At 40.5% G+C, this 23,959-nt stretch overlaps 1 protein-coding gene across 1 annotated transcript; it reads right to left on the bottom strand.

Annotated features, from left to right (window-relative positions):
• Window positions 1-7,344: 7,344 nt before the first annotated feature.
• LOC117513350 (endothelin-2) lies at window positions 7,345-18,874 on the bottom strand. Its single transcript, XM_034173571.1, has 2 exons — window positions 18,530-18,874; window positions 7,345-7,878 (listed from the first exon to the last, which is right to left on the bottom strand). Exons 1-2 carry the CDS (start codon window positions 18,658-18,660, stop codon window positions 7,689-7,691), a joined length of 321 nt encoding a protein of 106 aa, XP_034029462.1. The 5' UTR covers window positions 18,661-18,874; the 3' UTR covers window positions 7,345-7,688.
• Between the last annotated feature and the right edge of the window lie 5,085 nt (window positions 18,875-23,959).

Here is a 23,959-nt window from a genome sequence, read left to right as displayed (position 1 = left end):
ACCATGCAGTACATATTATGTTACACAGCCTTACATGAAATATATTAATTAGTATTTCATTTGATTGTAACCAGTCTGGGAACAATAACTTTAAGGTGAAAACTAGCAGTTAAAATTCTGATTCTGCTTGGAACAGTCCAACTGAAAAAACCTGTTTAAAGTCCTGAATAAAAGTGACTTTGGTCTTGTAAAAAACAAATGTTTTACAAAGTAACATACCTCTGTGTGTGTGTGTTTCCATAATGAAGCTGTTTATGTTGTGCATGTTTTGGGGTTTGTTTTCTCTGATATGGTTACTTGTTTCAGTCAGAATCTCAGAACAGAGGCTGCCAGGATTTAAATTGTTCGGTTGTGCAAACTTGTCTCATGCGATATTTACTGTCTCGTTCAAACATAAACAAGCATAAAAGTGGATAAGCTGGTAAATGGGAAATGATACAGGCAAATATGATTCAGATATTCTGATTTTATTTAATTTCACAATTTTGAACATAGAATACTTGAGAAAACCGTCTTTAATGATCTCTAATGATTTCTCAACATATATACAATACTATAGAAACATTATTGGCAGATCTGTCACATTTAATTTGCCAAAAACTTTAAAAAATAACAATAATAACTACATTGGCCATGCAAAAGTTGTTAGAACATTTAATTGACCAAAAGCTATTATTATTTACGTATTTAAACAACAACAATAATAATACAAATCTAGAGTCTTCATAAATGGCTAGCATTGTTGCCTCAGAGCAAGAAGGTCATGGGATCGATTCCCACCTGTGCCCTTTGTGTGTGGAGTTTGCATGTACTCCCCGGAGCACCCGGCTTTCCTCCGGGTGCTCCGGCTTCCCTCCGGGTGCTCCGGCTTCCTTCCACATCCAAAGACATGCAGGTTAGGTGGATTGGAAATTTTAAATTGTCAGGTGTGCGTCCAGGTGTGAATGTGTGTTTGTTTGTCTATATGTGACCCTGTGACAAATTGGCGTCCTGCCCAGGGTGCACCCCGTCTCACACCCTAGGACTGCTGGGATAGGCTCCAGTCCCCATGAGTGAGTGAGTGAGTCTTCATAAATAAATTTAAATTAATAAAATTAATGATCAATTTTCACCTGAAAACATTTTTTTGTGCATAGTTCTATGCAGTTCATTGTTTCTGTGATAAAACTACATAATTCCTTTTTTAAATCAACTATGACAATGTTTTTGTTTTATATTATTATTAGGGCCAGAGTAGGACAAAGTCCTACGAGGACCCTAATGTAATTGTGCTGTTTATTATTATTATTATTATTCCCTTTTCAAGCCCCAATTTCAGCCCTTTCCCATGCTCAAAAATTCAAACTTTGCTACCTCATCTGGCTGGATCCAAAATTCGATATTTTGGGGGTTGCGCACATGCTCACAGCGAAACGGTGAAATACAAATTTTCTACAAATTTTCAAAAGACCCTCCCCATTGTTTTGTTTTTTTTTTGTTTGTTTTGTTTTTTTTTTTTTTTGTTTTTTTTTTGTCGTAGCCTCACAAAATTCGGTATTTACCATGCTGGGATGCACAAAAAAACCTCTTAACGTCATAGTGAAATGTCAACAGGAAGTCAGCCATTTTGATTTTAAGTTTCGATTGAGGTTATTAATTATTATTATAATATTAAAGGGGACCTGCATTGAAAAAAAATGCAGTCAGATTTTTTGAACAAAAAATGTCTTACATTTACACATGAGATCCTTCTGAATGTAGTAAAGTAAATCTGCAAGCCCAGATCTGTCATTCAACGGAGAAATCTTCATTGGAAAATGACAAATTTACAGCTAACATTTAGCCCTCCGCAAATTGTCCCTCTCATCATGGACGGTGCCGAGACGCCACGGACAAGACCCTCTCCCAGCATGCATTGCGCCAATTGTAATTTGTGGATTTACGTCAGTTTGCATCTGCACCTTTTTCTTGTCTTATACGGAAGGATCTACTTTTTTAAAACTTCATATTGTCTTGCGGCACGTTTGGTGAGTACACATTTCTTTTATTTGTGCTTGAAAATTATTTTGGGGGACTTTTTCATACGCCCGTTTGATTGAGTGGTGTCGCAATGAAAACCTACTGTCTTTCGCCTCCGGTACCATCGCAGGATATGGAGGCGAGACCCGCAAAGAATCCCAGTCATTAAAAATATATAAACTTCTCTCAGCATCCATGGAGCTCTGGAGCTCCGATTGCCGAGACGTGCGGTGCTGTGGATTTTGCAGCAAGAAGTCTGTCCTTGCAGCAACAGGTGTACCGGCCGCTTCGCATTAAAACAGCGAGCGTAATCTCAGGACTTGTGCCAAGTGTGCTGCAGCTCCATTCAGTAGACAGAGAGGTGATGCTGGTGTTGTGCGCTGAATCTGGCACAACACCGGCTGCAAAGCAGACACGGGCGGTGTGAGTGGCCCGCGTCGGCGGTTAACGAGCTCGTTAACGAGCCCACAGACTTAATAAGCGCAGCAGAGGCAGAGAGCGGGAGAGGAAGAACGGCGCCCGCTGTCAATGTCGTTGCTGATCTGAGCACACAGATATGTATCTCACATTCATTGCAGCTTACTTTTGGATGTTGAAACTAGGACGTGTATAAGTAACATTACTAACAGATAAAATCAATTTCAATGCGGGATCGGACTTGAAGGCGGGAGTGCGTCGTCTTGTCCCTGACGTCATGGAAATGATACGGCTGTACAAACTGTTTTCACAGAGGGCTAAATTTTAGCTGCAAATTTGTCATTTTTAAACAAAGATTTCTCCGCTGAATTACAAATTTGGGCTTACAGATTTACTTTACTGCATTCACAAGGGTCTTATAAATACATATCAGCTATTTCTTTCTGAAATCTGACCACATTTATTTCAATGCAGGTCTACTTTAAGTAAGTAAGTAAATTTTATTACTTATTATTATTATAATTATACTGTTGGAATAGGAATATTAAGACATTTCACATTTGGTTTTGTGTTGAAAATACAAAATACTCCACTTGTATAGAGTGCTTAAAGGTTTTGGATAGTACTGTACCTCGAACATAAAGTATCAAATAGAAGATATGTTTATCTGTAAAATAAAATAAAATAAAACAACAGTAACATGCATTTCGTTAAAAGAAAAAAAAATGAATGCACAGATCTTTCTGTCCCTTTCACATTCTTTCTATATTCTTCACTGATGTATGCAAGATTGACACCAATAAGCGTTAGAAATGACCACAGGCACAATAATTGAACCTGCCAGCAGCGCGTCTCCAGACTGATCCTAAACATGAGGTGTCCTCACTCTGTCTGCAGAACCATTAACTTTTCCACCATCTGTTTCTGGGTACACAAGCAGAAAGTTCTGAGGCCCGTCCGGCCTTCCTGCACCAGAGCCACCCGTTAGCAGCCCTTTGTTTCCCTCCTTTCTATCAAAGGAGTGTCGTTTGTTCAGGTGCTTGCTGTTTACTTTTCCTTTCTCTCTCGCTGCATCAACAAGCACATTGTTTAGCGAGTGTCCTCCCCCTGGGCCTCAGAGGACTCATCTCTCTCTGACACAGCAGAATTGGACACTTCCTTGGGCTTGTTGGCTACAGACCTGTGGGGAAAAATGTCAGTCACAAAGTTAGCACCCGGTTAACATTCTGCCAATATCACAGCTACACTCATGTTACATAGACTCTACACGTGGTGCAAATATAAATTTTCCACCATTCAGGATTTGTGAGATTGCGTTTTTCCCAAAAGATCTGGGCCCAGTTTCATTAAAACAGCCTTTTAGTCTACTAAACTTTCTTAGTCGATTAAGGTTAGTCACCCAACATTATCCGTCTAATCTCCGTTTCCATCAATGGCTAAACTTGTAGATTAGCCGATTTACGTTAGTTGATGAATTTCACGGTCATAGGAGCCTCGCAAGTGCCGTTGCCAAGAAAAGCCTCTAATGCGCAAAAGTTTTAAATCCAGGATGGTCCGTCTGCTACAAACATGGCCGAGTACGCCGCACCAGAGGAGAAGTGCTCCCGACCTCGGCGCCCGTAAATCTCCAATGGATTATTCCGGTCCCGGAACACCCGCTCCCACTGCAAGTAAATGGACTGCATTTAAATAGCACTTTTCCATCTGAATCAGACGCTCAAAGTGCTTTATACATCAATGCCTCACATTCACCCCAATGTCAGGCTGCTGCCATGCAAGGCACCCACTACACACCGGCAGCAACTAGGGGATTAAGAACCTTGCCCAAGGGTCCTTAGTAATATTCCGGTTAGGCTGGGATTTGAACCGAGGATCCTCTGGTCTCAAGCCCAATGGTTAACCACTAGATCGTCACCTCCCCCTAGTCTCTCCTTTCTAAAGTCTCTCCTTTCTTCCTCCCCATCAAGTTGTGATACATGATAGTCACCTTTTTTGAGGTAAGTCATCAAAGTTTTGTCTACAACAATAAGATTAGCCTCCTCTGTACCAGGCTAAAAACTTTAGTTGGGTAACGCAAAACTTCAGCCTACTAAAGCCCTTTGTTCAATGGCTAACGTCAAAAGATGAGTGAACTGAGTTTAGTCTACTACACAAGATTAGACCGCTTCATGAAACTGGGCCCTGGTTTGCATCAATATTTTGCAAATTCATACAAATACCAGCAACACTCTTGTTACAGCATGTACTCCACATGAGGTATGGATGCTTTATATATGTATATTACACTATACAGTACTACTGAGACATAATGGTTCCCAGAGGGTCATTTCCCCCTATAAGTGTGCAAATTTATGCACAGAACTCCTCAAAATATTAACTTTCACCTTCTCTACTTTTTTAATGGAGAGGTCACCAATCCTGCTCCTGGAGCTCTGATGCTCTACACGTTTTCTGTTATTGTAAGTGTCACCAACATATTGATCTTCACTTAGTGTCAGAATGCAAAGTTTTGCAAATATTCCATCACCAGAGCTGTTACTCCATCTAGTCCACAAGAGGTTCCAGTGATAGGAATTTTAATGTTGTAATGGTTAGAATGAGTGAGATATGACCAGGTTTCCAGAATGAAGGTCTGATCATGAAGCATCTGCTCCATATGAGGTTCAGGATACACACTCAGCTCCAGTATTGGAACAGGAAAACAGCTTTACTTGTTTTGCCTCACCAAAATGGATTTGAAATGAAACAATCAATCACTGTCTTGTTGCAGTGCATCTCAGCGCAAAGCAACGCCGTGATGAAGCCTCACGGGACATGTTCTGGCATGTCCAGCTCATGCACAATCACAATCGGATATTCACACGACTGGAAAGCAACCGGAATCCGTCTGAAATCCACCTGAAAGTCGTCCTGAGAGACCAACACCGAGGTGGTTTTGTCCCGCGTAATGAATGGCTCCGTGGCGCGTCCCTCCACTTTTCTTTCCATGAAAAAAACTCCTGTAACGGTGGAATGTGCCGGAAAAAGTGCTGATGTCCACATCTTCTGCCTTTTTGTGAAAGTCAGACGAGGTCCCAGATCAACAAAGCTTTCACGTTGGAAATGATCTGGTTGTTCCAACGGGGTGTCAGCCTGTCGATGGGGGCTGGGAGCGCGCTGCGCTCTCAGGAGTTGTGGGCGGTCCTTAAAGTGGCAGTAACACCCCGTAATCTGTTTAATCCCCATAAAATCGTCCCTGAAAGCCATATTAATTTTTCGAACGGTGTCCACCTGGAGGTCTCTCACAGTTTCTGGAAAAAAATTGATGCAGCAAAGTTCCAAATCGTTCAGACATTTATTCACAATAAAAAAATAGACGAGAGGGGTGGACCACACCTCACTCAAAGCCTGCTCACAGGCGAATGACGCAACCGACAGGCATGAAAAAACTCACTCACGCGCACAAGGGTTCAAGTTTGTCTGACGCAATCACACGTGATTCAAATCCATATGGTTTTTTAAAAAAATAATAAGGTCGGATACTTTTCTAACAGACCTCGTGTATATATATATATATATATATAAAGTATACCAGTACTGAACCTCAGAGAAGCATAGTAAATTAGTGTCTACTGTTTGAAGACACTGAGCAGAAGCATTCACATATAACAGCTCTCCATAATCCAAAACAGATAAAAAAAAAAAAAGTTGTGGCAACAAGCTGCTTTTTACATTAAAAGAAAACACAGCTTGTTTCGAAAAAAACAAAAAAAAAAACAATTTAAGCCCCAGCTTCTTCACAAGTTTCTCCACATGCAGCTTGAAAGTGAGGGAGTCATCAATCAGATCACCCAAGCATTTATACGTGTGAACCACCACTATTTCATTACCCTCCACAGTGGTCACTGAGGGCATCATTGGTGGCCACTTCTTAGAACTGGAAAACAATATGAGTCTTGTCTGCATTGATAATTGATGCACAATGTTGTTTCTTGTCTAATGTCATTTATCACCTTCATTGCAGCTGTGATATATATATATATATATATATATATATATATATATATATATATATATATATATATATATATATATATATGTGTGTGTGTGTATGTATATATATTCAGCGTAGTTCCTATTGTGTGACAACAGAGAGGCACAAACAGTAAGAGTGCTCACCTCCCAAACAACATCCCAGCTTCAAGGCTGCCCAATACCCCTTCAACTGATACAGCTGGAGTTATATTAGGAAAAATCAGAGGTTTGGAATGGGATTATCAGGTGGATCCCAAACCAAACCTTTTGTGGTGGCCCTGATCAAAATGGAAGCAGCCCAACAAAATCTCACTGAATGGGAAATCATTAGTTTAAAAACAGCATGATAATGTTCATTTAGAGGGGAAAAGCAACAGGTTTATGCTGTAAAATGTATAGGTTTCATGGTGAATGTATTTACATATGTTTTCTGTATTTTTTTTTTTTTTACAGAATTATTCTGACAACCAAAGCTGCAGGATTTTTTTTTTACCATATATATATAAATAGTGTAAATAATACTTGCTGTAAAAGTGATGATGTCTGTTAATAATATGTATATTTAGTGTGTTCCAATACTTATGAGCTGTGAAAATGGAGGCGCTGTGTATATGTATAAAAAAAAGAAGTTGTAAATCCTAAATGTTAAAGTCAGATTTTTGGTAAACTCTTTGGCTTAAAGATGAAAGTCGACACTACAAGAACATGTGGATTGTTTAATATCAAATCCACTGTGGTGGTGTACAGAAGCAAAATTAGAACACCCCCCCCGTTCCAGTACTTAAGGCACCCACTGGATCTGAATGTTCCAGTTCTGCAGATAAGCGGAACGGTGCGCTGACATTTGTTTGACCAGCTGTATACTTTTATTGCTGTGATAGACCGCTCGTATAAAAGCATTTAAGAATCTTTTATTCCACAATCAGCCATCTAAAATAAACCTTATCTTTACTGGCTCACTCTGTGTTTTATGTTAGTGTCATTTCACTCTGCAAAGCTGTTGTTTTGTGATGTGCCAATCCTTCACATCTTCTCACTCCTCCACACGTTTACTCCTGAACACTCAGCCAAACGACAAGAAGCTGCTGGGAGTTTTTGCAGCGTGCCGGAACCCTTCTCCTCTCTCATACCTCAGCTGTACTGTTTTGATCATCACACCCTGCAGAGCAACTTATAGAATGCAGTGACAGCACGTTAGGCTAATAATAGCACTGCAGTAAAACAAGATGCTCCATCACACTGCACCAAGGCCACAACATTCACGACGCACTGGAACGCGTCGTGCATTCAAACAAACCTGCACTCCCCGAGATGGACGCTCTGATTCCGACCCACCTGTGCGTACAGAAGTTGATGCAGGTGACATCATTAGGGGCTGTACAAGTGCAGCGACCCGCAGACCTTCGGTACCGGGTCAACATGCCGCCGAGACCATAAACTGTCGTCTTACTGCAGAACAACAGACAGAAACTCAAGATCACCCACACGATATACACATTTGGCAGACTTTGCTCTCTAAAATACTCCCTGTGTAATCATCTCACAGTGATAACAGCAGCACAGGAGGGGTACAATGCTGAGTGAGTAAGACTCAACTTATTCCAACCAATATGGTTTCATAACATAGCTAGATTTTTTTTTTTTTTTTTTACAGTTTGCCTTCCGTTCACATTATGAGGACACCCGGGGGCCTCCACGGAAGAAGTGATCACTGCTGACTGTGGGATGTTCTGGAGAATGTCTCACTTTTATGGCCGGATCTCTATTAATTTTGCTGAAAGGGTGAGTTCAGGGTCAAGCAACGGTTTACTTGATTTTAACGGTGATACTTATCTGGGTGCACATCCAGAGTCACTTTTTCAGTTATTCCAAAACAAACCAATGTTCATACATATAGTATAGTATGAGGGACGTTAACCCAACCTCTCACCCAATGACTGCTGGAACCCCATCAACAGCACCTTCAAAAATATATTTACTGAGAAAAATGGTGACATATTCAACACTTATTTTGCCCGCTCTGTCTGTGTGTGTGTGTGTGTATGTGTATCAGAAGAAATGATATCAGAACTGATATATTCTGTAATCTAATAACCCATTTTCCTTCAAATGATCTAAACTTTTAACAGCATGTGTAGAAACAACTCAAAATTCTATATTTAATGCTTTATGTTTTTTCTTTCAGGTATAGAAATGCCATTCATTGGGAAAGAAAAGGCGTTTTGCGCACTTGTGAGAGAACTGGCTAAAAATGCACCAGATGCAATGCAGATCTGGACATATAGTTGAGCAGATAACAGAATATTTACAGAACAATCCTTCAAATGGTGATACAAGTACTGAATTTGGCAAAAGTACACCTTAGATATTACTCTTTTGTAAAAACTGACGGGCCACTTGAATTTTCAATTGGCGGCCACGTAGGGGTCAATTGAAGAATTACATTGGGGTCAAAATATAAAAATGCTCCAGTCACATTGAAAATTATACCACATTATTTGTCTGATTGTAAAGATTCCAAAAAGGTATAGTTTGGACTATCCATGACTGAATTCTATAGAGTTATGGGATAAAAACAAGAATGGTGACAAAGTTCAGTTTGTACAGGGGTCAAAAGTTAGAGTTGCTCCAGTTTTGTTCAAAGGTGATGCAAATTATTGGTTGAGTTAATAGGGTTTCAAAAATGAATAGTTTACACCATGTATCATGCTTAGTTATCACGTTAGGGGGTAACACTCTTGCTTGCCTCTACTGGTGGTTGGCTCTCACTGCGGTATTGTATCACTTCCTGTTCCGGAGCACAGCGGTGTTTTTCTGTATCTGTTAGCTGTTTAATCTGCGCAGTTAGATTGATCTAGTTATCTAGTTATCTTTCCCAGTGTAATCTTTACGTGCTTAACTAAAGCACTCCCTCTGCTGAATCACCTCTAAATTATTCACTTTGCGTGTTTTTAGGAATCCGCTAGGTTAGCGTAGCTACTAGCTCTTAGCCGATTTAGCATGGCGGCTTCTCCTGTCTCTCCCACACTTTTCTGCTCTGGGTGTGAAATGTTTAGTTATTCCTCGGCCTCCTTTAGCAGTAATGGTACTTGTAATAAGTGTAGCTTATTCGTAGCTTTGGAGGCCAGGCTGGGCGAACTGGAGACTCGGCTCCGCACCGTGGAAAATTCTACAGCTAGCCAGGCCCCTGTAATCGGTGCGGACCAAGGTAGCTTAGCCGCCGTTAGTTCCCCCCTGGCAGATCCCAAGCAGGCTGACTGGGTGACTGTGAGGAGGAAGCGTAGTTCTAAACAGAAGCCCCGTGTACACCGCCAACCCGTTCACATTTCTAACCGTTTTTCCCCACTCGACGACACACCCGCCGAGGATCAAACTCTGGTTATTGGCGACTCTATTTTGAGAAATGTGAAGTTAGCGACACCAGCAACCATAGTCAATTGTCTTCCGGGGGCCAGAGCAGGCGACATTGAAGGAAATTTGAAACTGCTGGCTAAGGCTAAGCGTAAATTTGGTAAGATTGTAATTCACGTCGGCAGTAATGACACCCAGTTACGCCAATCGGAGGTCACTAAAATTAACATTAAATCGGTGTGTAACTTTGCAAAAACAATGTCGGACTCTGTAGTTTTCTCTGGGCCCCTCCCCAATCGGACCGGGAGTGACATGTTTAGCCGCCTGTTCTCCTTGAATTGCTGGCTGTCTGAGTGGTGTCCAAAAAATGAGGTGGGCTTCATAGATAATTGGCAAAGCTTCTGGGGAAAACCTGGTCTTGTTAGGAGAGACAGCATCCATCCCACTTTGGATGGAGCAGCTCTCATTTCTAGAAATCTGGCCAATTTTCTTAAATCCTCCAAACCGTGACTATCCAGGGTTGGGACCAGGAAGCAGAGTTGTAGTCTTACACACCTCTCTGCAGCTTCTCTCCCCCTGCCATCCCCTCATTACCCCATCCCCGTAGAGATGGTGCCTGCTCCCAGACCACCAACAACCAGCAAAAATCTATTTAAGCATAAAAATTCAAAAAGAAAAAATAATATAGCACCTTCAACTGCACCACAGACTAAAACAGTTAAATGTGGTCTATTAAACATTAGGTCTCTCTCTTCTAAGTCCCTGTTGGTAAATTATATAATAATTGATCAACATATTGATTTATTCTGCCTAACAGAAACCTGGTTACAGCAGGATGAATATGTTAGTTTAAATGAGTCAACACCCCCGAGTCACACTAACTGTCAGAATGCCCGTAGCACGGGCCGAGGAGGAGGATTAGCAGCAATCTTCCATTCCAGCTTATTAATTAATCCAAAACCCAGACAGAGCTTTAATTCATTTGAAAGCTTGTCTCTTAGTCTTGTCCATCCAAATTGGAAGTCCCAAAAACCAGTTTTATTTGTTATTATCTATCGTCCACCTGGTCGTTACTGTGAGTTTCTCTGTGAATTTTCAGACCTTTTGTCTGACTTAGTGCTTAGCTCAGATAAGATAATTATAGTGGGCGATTTTAACATCCACACAGATGCTGAGAATGACAGCCTCAACACTGCATTTAATCTATTATTAGACTCTATTGGCTTTGCTCAAAAAGTAAATGAGTCCACCCACCACTTTAATCATATCTTAGATCTTGTTCTGACTTATGGTATGGAAATAGAAGACTTAACAGTATTCCCTGAAAACTCCCTTCTGTCTGATCATTTCTTAATAACATTTACATTTACTCTGATGGACTACCCAGCAGTGGGGAATAAGTTTCATTACACTAGAAGTCTTTCAAAAAGCGCTGTAACTAGGTTTAAGGATATGATTCCTTCTTTATGTTCTCTAATGCCATATACCAACACAGTGCAGAGTAGCTACCTAAACTCTGTAAGGGAGATAGAGTATCTCGTCAATAGTTTTACATCCTCATTGAAGACAACTTTGGATGCTGTAGCTCCTCTGAAAAAGAGAGCTTTAAATCAGAAATGCCTGACTCCGTGGTATAACTCACAAACTCGCAGCTTAAAGCAGATAACCCGTAAGTTGGAGAGGAAATGGCGTCTCACTAATTTAGAAGATCTTCACTTAGCCTGGAAAAAGAGTCTGTTGCTCTATAAAAAAGCCCTCCGTAAAGCTAGGACATCTTTCTACTCATCACTAATTGAAGAAAATAAGAACAACCCCAGGTTTCTTTTCAGCACTGTAGCCAGACTGACAAAGAGTCAGAGCTCTATTGAGCTGAGCATTCCATTAACTTTAACTAGTAATGACTTCATGACTTTCTTTGCTAACAAAATTTTAACTATTAGAGAAAAAATTACTCATAACCATCCCAAAGACGTATCGTTATCTTTGGCTGCTTTCAGTGATGCCGGTATTTGGTTAGACTCTTTCTCTCCGATTGTTCTGTCTGAGTTATTTTCATTAGTTACTTCATCCAAACCATCAACATGTTTATTAGACCCCATTCCTACCAGGCTGCTCAAGGAAGCCCTACCATTATTTAATGCTTCGATCTTAAATATGATCAATCTATCTTTGTTAGTTGGCTATGTACCACAGGCTTTTAAGGTGGCAGTAATTAAACCATTACTTAAAAAGCCATCACTTGACCCAGCTACCCTAGCTAATTATAGGCCAATCTCCAACCTTCCTTTTCTCTCAAAAATTCTTGAAAGGGTAGTTGTAAAACAGCTAACTGATCATCTGCAGAGGAATGGTCTATTTGAAGAGTTTCAGTCAGGTTTTAGAATTCATCATAGTACAGAAACAGCATTAGTGAAGGTTACAAATGATCTTATGACCTCGGACAGTGGACTCGTCTCTGTGCTTGTTCTGTTGGACCTCAGTGCTGCTTTTGATACTGTTGACCATAAAATTTTATTACAGAGATTAGAGCATGCCATAGGTATTAAAGGCACTGCGCTGCGGTGGTTTGAATCATATTTGTCTAATAGATTACAATTTGTTCATGTAAATGGGGAATCTTCTTCACAGACTAAAGTTAATTATGGAGTTCCACAAGGTTCTGTGCTAGGACCAATTTTATTCACTTTATACATGCTTCCCTTAGGCAGTATTATTAGACGGTATTGCTTAAATTTTCATTGTTACGCAGATGATACCCAGCTTTATCTATCCATGAAGCCAGAGGACACACACCAATTAGCTAAACTGCAGGATTGTCTTACAGACATAAAGACATGGATGACCTCTAATTTCCTGCTTTTAAACTCAGATAAAACTGAAGTTATTGTACTTGGCCCCACAAATCTTAGAAACATGGTGTCTAACCAGATCCTTACTCTGGATGGCATTACCCTGACCTCTAGTAATACTGTGAGAAATCTTGGAGTCATTTTTGATCAGGATATGTCATTCAAAGCGCATATTAAACAAATATGTAGGACTGCTTTTTTGCATTTACGCAATATCTCTAAAATCAGAAAGGTCTTGTCTCAGAGTGATGCTGAAAAACTAATTCATGCATTTATTTCCTCTAGGCTGGACTATTGTAATTCATTATTATCAGGTTGTCCTAAAAGTTCCCTAAAAAGCCTTCAGTTAATTCAAAATGCTGCAGCTAGAGTACTGACAGGGACTAGAAGGAGAGAGCATATCTCACCCATATTGGCCTCTCTTCATTGGCTTCCTGTTAATTCTAGAATAGAATTTAAAATTCTTCTTCTTACTTATAAGGTTTTGAATAATCAGGTCCCATCTTATCTTAGGGACCTCGTAGTACCATATCACCCCAATAGAGCGCTTCGCTCTCAGACTGCAGGCTTACTTGTAGTTCCTAGGGTTTGTAAGAGTAGAATGGGAGGCAGAGCCTTCAGCTTTCAGGCTCCTCTCCTGTGGAACCAGCTCCCAATTCAGATCAGGGAGACAGACACCCTCTCTACTTTTAAGATTAGGCTTAAAACTTTCCTTTTTGCTAAAGCTTATAGTTAGGGCTGGATCAGGTGACCCTGAACCATCCCTTAGTTATGCTGCTATAGACGTAGACTGCTGGGGGGTTCCCATGATGCACTGTTTCTTTCTCTTTTTGCTCTGTATGCACCACTCTGCATTTAATCATTAGTGATCGATCTCTGCTCCCCTCCACAGCATGTCTTTTTCCTGGTTCTCTCCCTCAGCCCCAACCAGTCCCAGCAGAAGACTGCCCCTCCCTGAGCCTGGTTCTGCTGGAGGTTTCTTCCTGTTAAAAGGGAGTTTTTCCTTCCCACTGTAGCCAAGTGCTTGCTCACAGGGGATCCTTTTGACCGTTGGGGTTTTACATAATTATTGTATGGCCTTGCCTTACAATATAAAGCGCCTTGGGGCAACTGTTTGTTGTGATTTGGCGCTATATAAAAAAATTGATTGATTGATTAACATATGTCACATGTCATAGAATTCAATGGACGTCAACATTATTTGACCTTTAGAGACCAACCATTCAACACAGTCAAAACTATTGCATTTATTAATTCAAGTAGCTGGGTTTTTACCCCGTAACTCCATAACATTCAGTCACAGATAGTCCAAACTATACCTTTTTGGAATCTTTATGATCAGACAAATAATGTGGTATAGTTTTCAATGTGACTGGAGCATTTTTATATTTTAACCCGTGTAATTCTTCAATTGACCCCTATTGGCCGCCTATTGAAAATTCAAGTGGCCTGTCGGTTTTTTCAAAAGAGCAATGTCTAAGGAGAATTTGTGCTGGATTTGGTGCTTGTGTCACCATGTGAAGTATTGTTTCAGTTATTTGCTGCACTAATAGCCCAAAAATTGGGGATCTAGATGACAACTAGTATTGCAATGGTCAAGCAGGTTTGGGAAACATTTTTGCAAAGCCCCAGGAAGTCCATATGCAGAGCAAGTCTGGAAACCTGGGTTCCTCCAATGACAGTTTTACATGTTAACCAACTTGATGTGTGTGTGGTGTGTCACAGGCAATGCGCATATTGAGAAGTTGTGAAATCATTCATGAAATCCACACCTTTGAATTTTTCATTCAGATTTTGATGACTAAACATTATTGGGCTCAAGATTAAGGCTGTTTCATTTCATTTGCCTAGACTATGTAATACTTGGATATTTACATTTCAAATGACATCACATTTTTTGAAACACCGTGTAAACGCTCTCACAGGCTCGGACTGATAATCTGTGATTTTGGGCATTTGCCCGGTGGGCCGCTGCACATTTAGACGTGCGTGGGCCGGCCTTCCCATATTTATAGAGATTATGGAAATATACAGTGTTCTCAAACCGCGCGCTGCTGTCAACACGAGGAAAGTCCGTAATCGGTGAAGCTACAGCATTTAATCGGCGCAGCTGCAGAGTCACTTCCTGAATTTGTGTCAAAATAAAAGTTCTGTAGTGTTTCATACACAGCGCAGTCTTATTCTAGGTTTCAGTTTTGTTTCTGTTTGATCACACAACGGAGACTTACATCGAGCACAATGATTGACATGACCAACAGCCAATGACAATGGCGAAGCATACAGGGTGGCCAATCAGATTGCAGGAAGAGCAGGCGGCCGCTCCCGTCCCTGTGAATGGATTGAGTCCTCGGCGCCTGGACTTCTCTCCGCTCTTCTACTGATACAAGGTTGGAATCGTTTCTTTTATCTTAATTAACTGTGCTTTACTTTTGTTAATCTTTAAATGCAACAGCTACGGACTTCAGCTCCTTAATTTGCTGCTGTGTGAATCCTAGCAGTGGTTACACATTACTTCTCTCTCACTCACTCACACACACACACACACAAACTTTTTTCCGCTTCTGTGCATTTGCTTCCGTTTTGTCAGACCCGGCACCAGAAAAAAAATATATATATATATTAAGGGGGCGATGAGTTTATCACAGGGGGCGGGGTCGTCGCCCCCCCCCCCCCAAAAAAAAAAAATAGTGCGCACCGGAGGATTCGTGCGCTCCTAAAAAGCTTGTGTATTTACACTGCACCATTGTAAGAGACTGACTAAGAGTGAAGAGTGATGACAGTATTTTTTTTTTATTATTATTTGAACGTATAGACCCTCGGTCAAGTGATCTCCTGCATACCACAGAGTCGGTGTTCTGTCGAGATGAGGTGCGCCAACTTTCGACATTCTGAGCTGTGACGTACCTTGGCATTGTCCAAACAGGAACGACGCGTCGGGCCAAAACACGGAAGACTCGTGGCAGAAACCACTGATCTCTACAAAATGGATTGGACCAATCCGATTGGTGCAGAAACCACTGATCTGTACAAAACATTAACGTGTGACAGGACTGCTCATTTATAGAGCAGTTTTCTGAAGAAAAATCATTGGAAATGTTTTTTTGTTGTTACCTCAAATTTTCTGATTACTGTTAAAAAAGTTTAGAACTCTTGTAATTAAAATAGGTAAATAAATGGTTCTTTAGAAACCTTTCATCTGTATTAAAACCACCTGTTATTTCAGATTAGATAATTTCTTGTTTAACATAAGGAACCTCAGACATTTATTTTTAGACAAATAAAATAACAAGGAAACTTGTATATTTTTTTGAAGCCTGGTAGATTATTTATATCTTATTTCAACCAGAAAAACAAACGATAAATAAATACAAGTGTTTATTATAAATGCAAAAGGAAGTGACAACAATGACTGCAGTGTGATTGTAAAGTAGGATTTCTGTGACATAAACCTCATGTTATATATATATATATATATAGATATATATAGTCATTTAAACTTGTAATTTCGTCAAAATATGTAATTGCCTTTAATGTTATCAGGACGCCCCCTCGTGGCGCCGGGTCCGCGTTTTGTACTATGATCAAGGTGAAATGACAGTGAAAGTGTGTGTTTAGGTGTGTGTTCATGGTGTTTAGGTGTATAGTATTTGTTCATTGGGGGTTCAGTATGGACGGGTGGGTGTGCGTGTTTGGGGGTGGATTCGTCGGGCCAATAGTGGGCTGGTCCAGAGGAAAAATGCCAGGGCCGAAATTTGTTCCCAGTCCGACCCTGCGCTCTCATATACACCAAATTATTGGGTGAAATAAAAGGATTAATAAATTGAATAGTTTTGACTGTGCTGAATGTTTGGTCTCCAAAGTAAAGGTCAAACAAGGTCGACATCCATTGGATTCTATGACATATGTTACCCCGTAACATGATAACTAAGCATGACAGATGGTGCAAACTATTCCTTTTCAAAATGCTATTAACTCTACCAATAATTAGCTTTTTTTTTTTTAAACCAAAATTGGAGCAATTTTAACTTTTCACCCCTGTACAAACTGAAACTGATCTTTGTCACCATTTTTTTTCCATTTTTACCCCACAACTCCAGAACATTCAATCATAGATAGTCCAAACTATAACTTTTTGGAATCGCTATGATCAGACAAATAATGTAGTGTAGTTTTCAACATGATTGGAGCATTTTTAAATTTTGACCCCTGTGTAATTCTTTATTGACCCCTGTACCTCATTAGAGGTCAGCACCAGGATGGCTCCATATCTGAAAATAAACAGTTAATTTAGAATGTGTGCCCAAATCCATGCTTTCATCACAAAATGAACAACTTTTATGGAAATTTTTAGCTAAACTGCACCACTATAAGGAAGCACAAGATTCATTCACAAATCCATCCCCCAAACCCTTTACAAAATCCTCGATATGCCCCTGTTCTATAGTACTGATTTGCAGACTGCATCCATCCATTTTCTATACCTGCTTACTCCAATTAAGGGTCACAGGGGGTGGAGCCTATCCCAGCAGTCACATGGTGTGAGGCGGGGTACATCCTGGACAGGACGCCAATCTGTCGCAGGGCCACATATAGACAAACAAACACATTCATACTCGCATGCACACCTACGGACAATTTAAAGTTTCCAGTCCACCTAACCTGCATATCTTTGTATTTCAATTCAATTTCAATTTATTTTCATTTATATAGCGCCAAATCGCAACAGAGTTGCCTCAAAGCGCTTCACACAGGTAAGGTCTAACCTTACCAACCCCCAGAGCAACAGTGGTAAGGAAAAACTCCCTCTGAGGAAGAAACCTCAAGCAGACCAGACTCAAAGGGGTGACCCTCTGCTTGGGCCATGCTACAATCAAATTATAGAACAATTCACAGAACAATTCACGGACGAATATACAAGAAATGCTATTGGTGCACAGGACAGGAGGCTCGCCAACACGAACACAACTCCTATCGCTGGATGGAGCTGCACCTTAAACAGAGAGAAAAAACAGAATTAGGCATCAGAAAGACAAGAAATACTGTATAATTTGTCAGCATTAAACAAGAAAAGCAGAGAAATACTAAGGTGGATGTGGGAGGAAGCCGGAGCACCCGGAGGGAAACCACGCAAACACGGGGAGAACACGTAAACTCCACACAGGAAGGGCAGGAGGTGATCCCACGACCTTGCTGTGAGGCATCAGTGCTAACCACTAATCCACTGTGCCGCCCTTACAAACTGCATGTTTATTAAAATTCTGAAGTGACACCTGACAGAGCATTAGGCCTTTTATTCTGCAATTATAGGGGAGGTGATGGTTTGGTTAAGTGTTGGGATTCAGACCAGAGGATCCTTGGTTCAAAACCCAGCCTAACCAGAAAATCACTAAGGGCCCTTGGAGAAGGCCCTTAATGCCCCAGTTGCTCCCAGTGTGTAGTGAGCGTCTTGCATAGCAGCACCCTGACATCAGTGAGTGTGTCTGTATGAATGGGTGAATGTGAGGTGTAATTGTAAAGCACTGAGCATCTGATGCAGATGGAAAAGCGGTATATAAATGCAGGCCATTTACCATTTTGTTTGATTGGTGCAAACAAATGTGGAAATCGGCACGAGTACAATCACCGCCATCAGGGTGACGCAGCGCTGGTGCAGCATTCACACATGGTCAAAAGAATCAGACCAAACATTATGAGTAAAATTTGCTTTGATAGGGAAAAATTCATCCAAGTATAAAGGCACAAAAAAACCCTAATTTGCACCCACCCCACCCCAAGTAAAAAGCATTTTTTCTGTGATGCTCTCGCATGTATGAACAGACAACTAGAAACTAGACCTGCTAAAGTGACCACTGACTTTGTATCATCCTTCTGTGTGAGGGAAGTGAGGGGACGTGGCTCACCTGGCTGTGTTGACCCAAATAACGTCCAGGTGGCAGAAGTAGTGGCACTCAAAGTCCAGGTGGCTGCTGCAGGCGCAGCGCTTCGTCCTCGTTCCGAGCACCAGAGCACCATCAGTTTCTGATCGTTTCATCACTGGAAGGCCCAAACCTGGAAGGCAAGAGCCGCTCAAAACCCAAACATCTGCAACTGAGCCAAACTGTGAGTGGACCTGCTGTCATTTCTGCTTTTTCTACTTAAAAAGCAGCTTTAATCCTGTGGAAGCTCCATCACAGTTGACCTATAACAGTGAGCAGTTTTATTTCTAAAAAGAAAATGCACTAATCACTTTGTCACAATGGACAATCTAAAAGTGTTTTTCTCTCCAGAACCAGAAGGCATGCACATCACACTGTACATGCAGACATAAAACCTCTTCACGTTTGTGTTTTGAGTTTTGACGCTCTGCAGACGTCCAAGTAGGTCAACATTCAAAAAGTCTCCACGACTGAAAACATCACAATAACATGCACGCAGCAGTAAAATGAATCTTTTACCGTCTTATTGTATTTGCAGAAACATGCCTCGTGCACGGTCATGCACAGATGACATTTTATTCTTATTGTGACTCATGTTACATTCTGTGTGTCAGGCAGACAAAAAAAGCACTGATGTGTTTCTATAAAAACTTCATACTAAAACAGACCTGTGCTTTAAATTTGCATTTTGTTGAAAAATTTGTTTCCAAAAAGTCGCTCACCGTGCTGCACGGACGCCCACAAAGTGATGAGAAGCAGAAGGCTGGTGTGAGAAGACATCAGTGCCAGCAGCTGCACGAGCTCTGCAGGTTATCCACAAAAGTATGTGCAGGTGTCTGAGCTCTGACACTTTTATGCGGCTCCCTCCCATGATGGAAGCCCCGCCCAAAGGCTCCATTCACTCCCTCTCATGATGTCATAATAAAAGTCATGCTCAAAGGCTCTCTGTCAGAGTGTGTAAACACATTGACTGAGTCAATACACTTGAAGCACTAAGTGAAACATTTATTGCAGAAAACATTTGATTAAAAAAGGTGAAACTGAGTCCATTAGACAATAATAGTTTGAAAACAAAATAGATCAAATATTTCACAAAATTAATCTGTTTTTGAAATACTCTAAACAGTACATGAAGCAACAGCTTCAGCTCCAAGAAAATTACACTCTGGAACATTTGTGACAGTAAAGGTGAATAAACTTGTAAAAGGGAGACTGTCAGAATGGGTAGGACATGTATTGTGATTACTGTGGGTTAGAAAGTTTGTGAATGATTGGCACGATATGATGGAAATTTTAAATGCGATCACAGTCAGGATCTGAGCACGATAAACATGCAATAAAATGTGTCGTACAGGTCACCATTTCATTTATAGTTGTGTTGTGAAGCCAGATTTTGTGGTACAGGGTAGTCAAAATATTTGCTCAATTACAGTCAGACATCAGGACGTGGAAGCTGAACTGTATGTGTGCCACTGTCAGGTTTAAAGGCCACGCTGCATCGCTAGTGGTGCAAGAGCTTCCGCTTGACCTTTCACCCCCTCATCAAACTGTACTTTTTGCATTTACAGACAGGCCTGCACAACTCTGCCAAGCTTAAAAACACCATATTTAAATAATAAAACTACTTGACACACTGTTTCATGTTTTGTAATTTTCATTTTGATTAGCAATAATGTCAGGAAACTTCCCAACATCACCCAAAGCAATTTGTAGTAACACTGAAATTGGGGGGAAAAAAAACCCTTTTGTGCACAAAATAGTAGCAAACTGTGATCACCATCATCACAGGGAAGCTTCAGGATGCGATGAGAGCTATTCCAAGTTTAATCCAACCCTCTCAGGAAAACTTTTCTTGGGTAGCTCCGAATGAAAAATATATAGTGCATTCAGAAAATATTCATAACGCTTTACTTTTTCCACATTTTGTTAGTCATATTCCAAAATGAATTAAAATTTTTTCCCCTCAAAATTCCACACAATACCCCATAATGATGAAATTTTTTTTTTTTTAGGTTTTTACTAATTTATGAAAAGTAAAAAAAAAAAAAAAAAAGCAAAAAACAAATCACATGTATTCACAATCTTAATGTGAATTTTTTTTTAGATTTGTGCAAATTTATAAAAAAAAAAAAAAAAAAAACCTAAGAAAACATACATAAGCATTCCCAGCATTTGTTAAGAAGCCCAAAACTGACCTCAAGTACATCCTGCTTCCATAGCTTAATTGGAGTCCACCTGGGGCAAATTCAGTTGATTGGACAGACACACACCTGTCAACATATATGGTCCCACAGTTGACAGTGCATGTCAGAGCACAAATCAAGCATGAAGTCAAAGGAATTGACTGTAGACCTCTGAAATGGGATTGTCTCAAGGGACAAATCTGGGCAAGGATACAAACATTTCTGCTGCTTTGAAGGTCCCAATGAGCACAGTGACCATCATCTATAAATTGAAGAGGTTCAGATCCATCAGAACTCTTCATAGAGCTGGCCACCTGTCTAAACAGTGGCCAGACGGAAGCCATTCCTTATTAAAAGGCACATATGGCAGCCTGCCTGGAGTTTGCCAAAAGGCACCTGAAAGACTCAGACCATGAAAAATAAAATTCAAAGAAGATTGAACTCTTTGGTGTGAATGACAGGCATCATGTTTGGAGGAAACCAGGTACCATCCCTACAGTGAAGCATGGTGGTGGCAGCATCATGCTGTGGGGATGTTTTCAGCGGCAGAACTGGGAGACTAGTCAGGATTAAAGGAAAGATGAATGCAGTAATGTACAGAGACATCCTGGATGAAAACCTGCTCCAGAGCGGTCCTGACCTCAGACTGGGGCAATGGTTCATCTTTCAGCAGTACAATGACCCTAAGCACACAGCCAATTTATCAAAGAATTGGCTTCAGGACAACTCTGTGAATGTCCTTGAGTGGCCAAGCCAGAGCCCAGACCTGAATCTGCTTAAACATCTCTGGAGAGATCTAAAAATGGCTGTGCACCGACGCTCCCCATCCAACCTGATGGAGCTTGAGAGGTGCTTCAAAGAGGAATGGACAAAACTGCCCAAAGATAGGTGCACTAAGCTTGTGGCATCACATTCAAGAAGACGACAGGGTGTAATTGCTGCCAAAGGTGCATCAACAAAGTACTGAGAAGAGGGCATGAATACTTATGTACACGTGATTTCTAGTTTATTTTTAATGAATTTGCAAAAAATGTCATTATGGGGTGTTGTGAGTAGAACTTTGGGGAGTGGGGGGGTGGAGGTGGGGCGGAAATTTACTCCATTGTGGAATAAGGCTGTACCATAACAAAATGTGGAAAAAGTGAAGTGCTGTGAACCCTTTCCAGATGCATTGTACATATGACCAGTGTCTACAACCACATCAATGTCATTACAGAACCAGGTCAAGATGCTTCACAGATAGTTAAAAAATAAAATAAATCCTCTTAGAAACATGTTAAACATAAGCATCAACTAACAATGAACTAGGACCTAACCGTGTTTGGTCATTTATTAAGGGTGTTTATGTTAATGTATTTATATATTTAAATCATTTACAAGTAAATTACCATAAGCGTAAGGGTCATTTTGCAAATAAATTAAAGTTTTATTTTTTAACAGGTGTCCAAAATGCATGATTTTTTTTGGCACGCAGAGCTTTGACCTAGTATTAATATAGAAAAATTGAAATTCTGAGTTTTATGGTTCTTGAGTTCTAAGATACGAAAGTTTGTCGTAAGGACATACAGAACGACAAACTTTTCCTGACAAGTGCAGTTTAAAGTACCTTCAGCTGCTCCCTTGTTTGCACTAGGCATCACCACAGCAAATCCAAGGTGAATCTGTATGTTGAATTGGCACAGGTTTTACGCCGGCTGCCCTTCCTGATGCAACTCCACATTACATGAAGAAATGTGGCAGGGGTGGGATTTGAACCCGGAGCCTTCTGAACTGAAACCAAGCGCAGTAACCACTTGGCCACCACCACATTACATGGAGAAATGTGGCAGGGGTGGGATTTGAACCCGGAGCCTTCTGAACTGAAACCAAGCGCATTAACCACTTGGCCACCACCCCAGTTTACGGTTGTGAATTAAGGTGCTGAACGTCATAACTAGATTATGAAACGTCACCTCTTAATTCACTTCAGCTTATGACTGTTAGGGTTAATGATTACTAAGTTGGTTGTTAGTTAATACTTAGCTTTAACTGTCAATTAACAGTTAAGTATACTTCATGCTTTAAATAAAAAAAACATCTTAAAATATAACCTTGACGAGATAAGAAATACTGTAAGACAAAATTCTTAAAAAAAAAAAGCATTTTTCTAAAAGGACAACATACACAGTAAGTCTAAATTGACAGTCACCATCTCCAAAAGTCATCTCATACGACCAACAACCAAGCACACCACAAACATACCCCAAACCGATTTAATTTACACACCAAATGTCAAAAAACCGCTGGACCAAATGCTGAGTTTCATAGATTGTCAATTTGCCACTTGTTTGAGCGAGTGGACACACAACCCAAAGCAGCATTACAACAAATTTAAAATGGCAATAGAAAGCATTGGAGGAGTGACATGCACTCTGTGCATACAATACCGTACCTTTTTTATTAACTTAATCACCAACACCATCTCATAAATTATTTAGTTTGGTATAAATGTCAACACCTCGCTCACCTTGGTGGTTCTGGCAGCATCCTGAAAAATGTGGTATTTTTTAACTGTACATTTGGCAACCTTGGCCTTTGACCGTTGTGCTCCGAAAGGTTAATCATCTGCCGACACACATACAGAATATCACAGGTACATTTGATGACAAATCAGCTCACTCCTACTAGACACCTGAGCGGCTTTAAAACCCTGTGCAAAATGCCACTGCACAGATCTCAAGTCACAGTATTACAAGTAAATACATGATGCTGGTCCAGGAAGCAACTGCACAATACCAGTTTTTCATGTCTGATGTAATACAAACACTGGCACTAACCTCTGGTACCTCTCAAAACCAATCACACACCATTTTCCCATCTTGAAACAACTATTCTGTTAATATATTTGTCTGGATGTACTTTTCTAACCCAGCTAGACAAGAAAACCTACGTAAAACCATACGTAAGACAACAGAAGACTCAGATGTGCAACAGAAGACTGAGCAGATTTGGTTTTTTTTTTTTGTTTTGTTTTTTTTAAATATCCAGTCCAGGAAGTTTGGCCAATATTGGACAGATACTGATCCGAAACACTGGATTAGTGCACCTCTACTTGATTTTGTCAGCTCTCTTACCACAATGATGCATTTTACTGCACTTACCTAAAATTAGCTTTAATTAAAAAAAACAAAAAAAAAAACCTGGATGTATCTTAAAATAAATAAAAATAAACGCACAACCTCAAAAGGACTCC

The sequence above is a fragment of the Thalassophryne amazonica genome, chromosome 7 (assembly GCF_902500255.1).
Source record: "Thalassophryne amazonica chromosome 7, fThaAma1.1, whole genome shotgun sequence".
NCBI classification, from domain to species: Eukaryota; Metazoa; Chordata; class Actinopteri; order Batrachoidiformes; family Batrachoididae; genus Thalassophryne; species Thalassophryne amazonica.
Note: the sequence above shows the minus strand (reverse complement) of the source record. Positions and strands in the feature narration are given on the sequence as shown.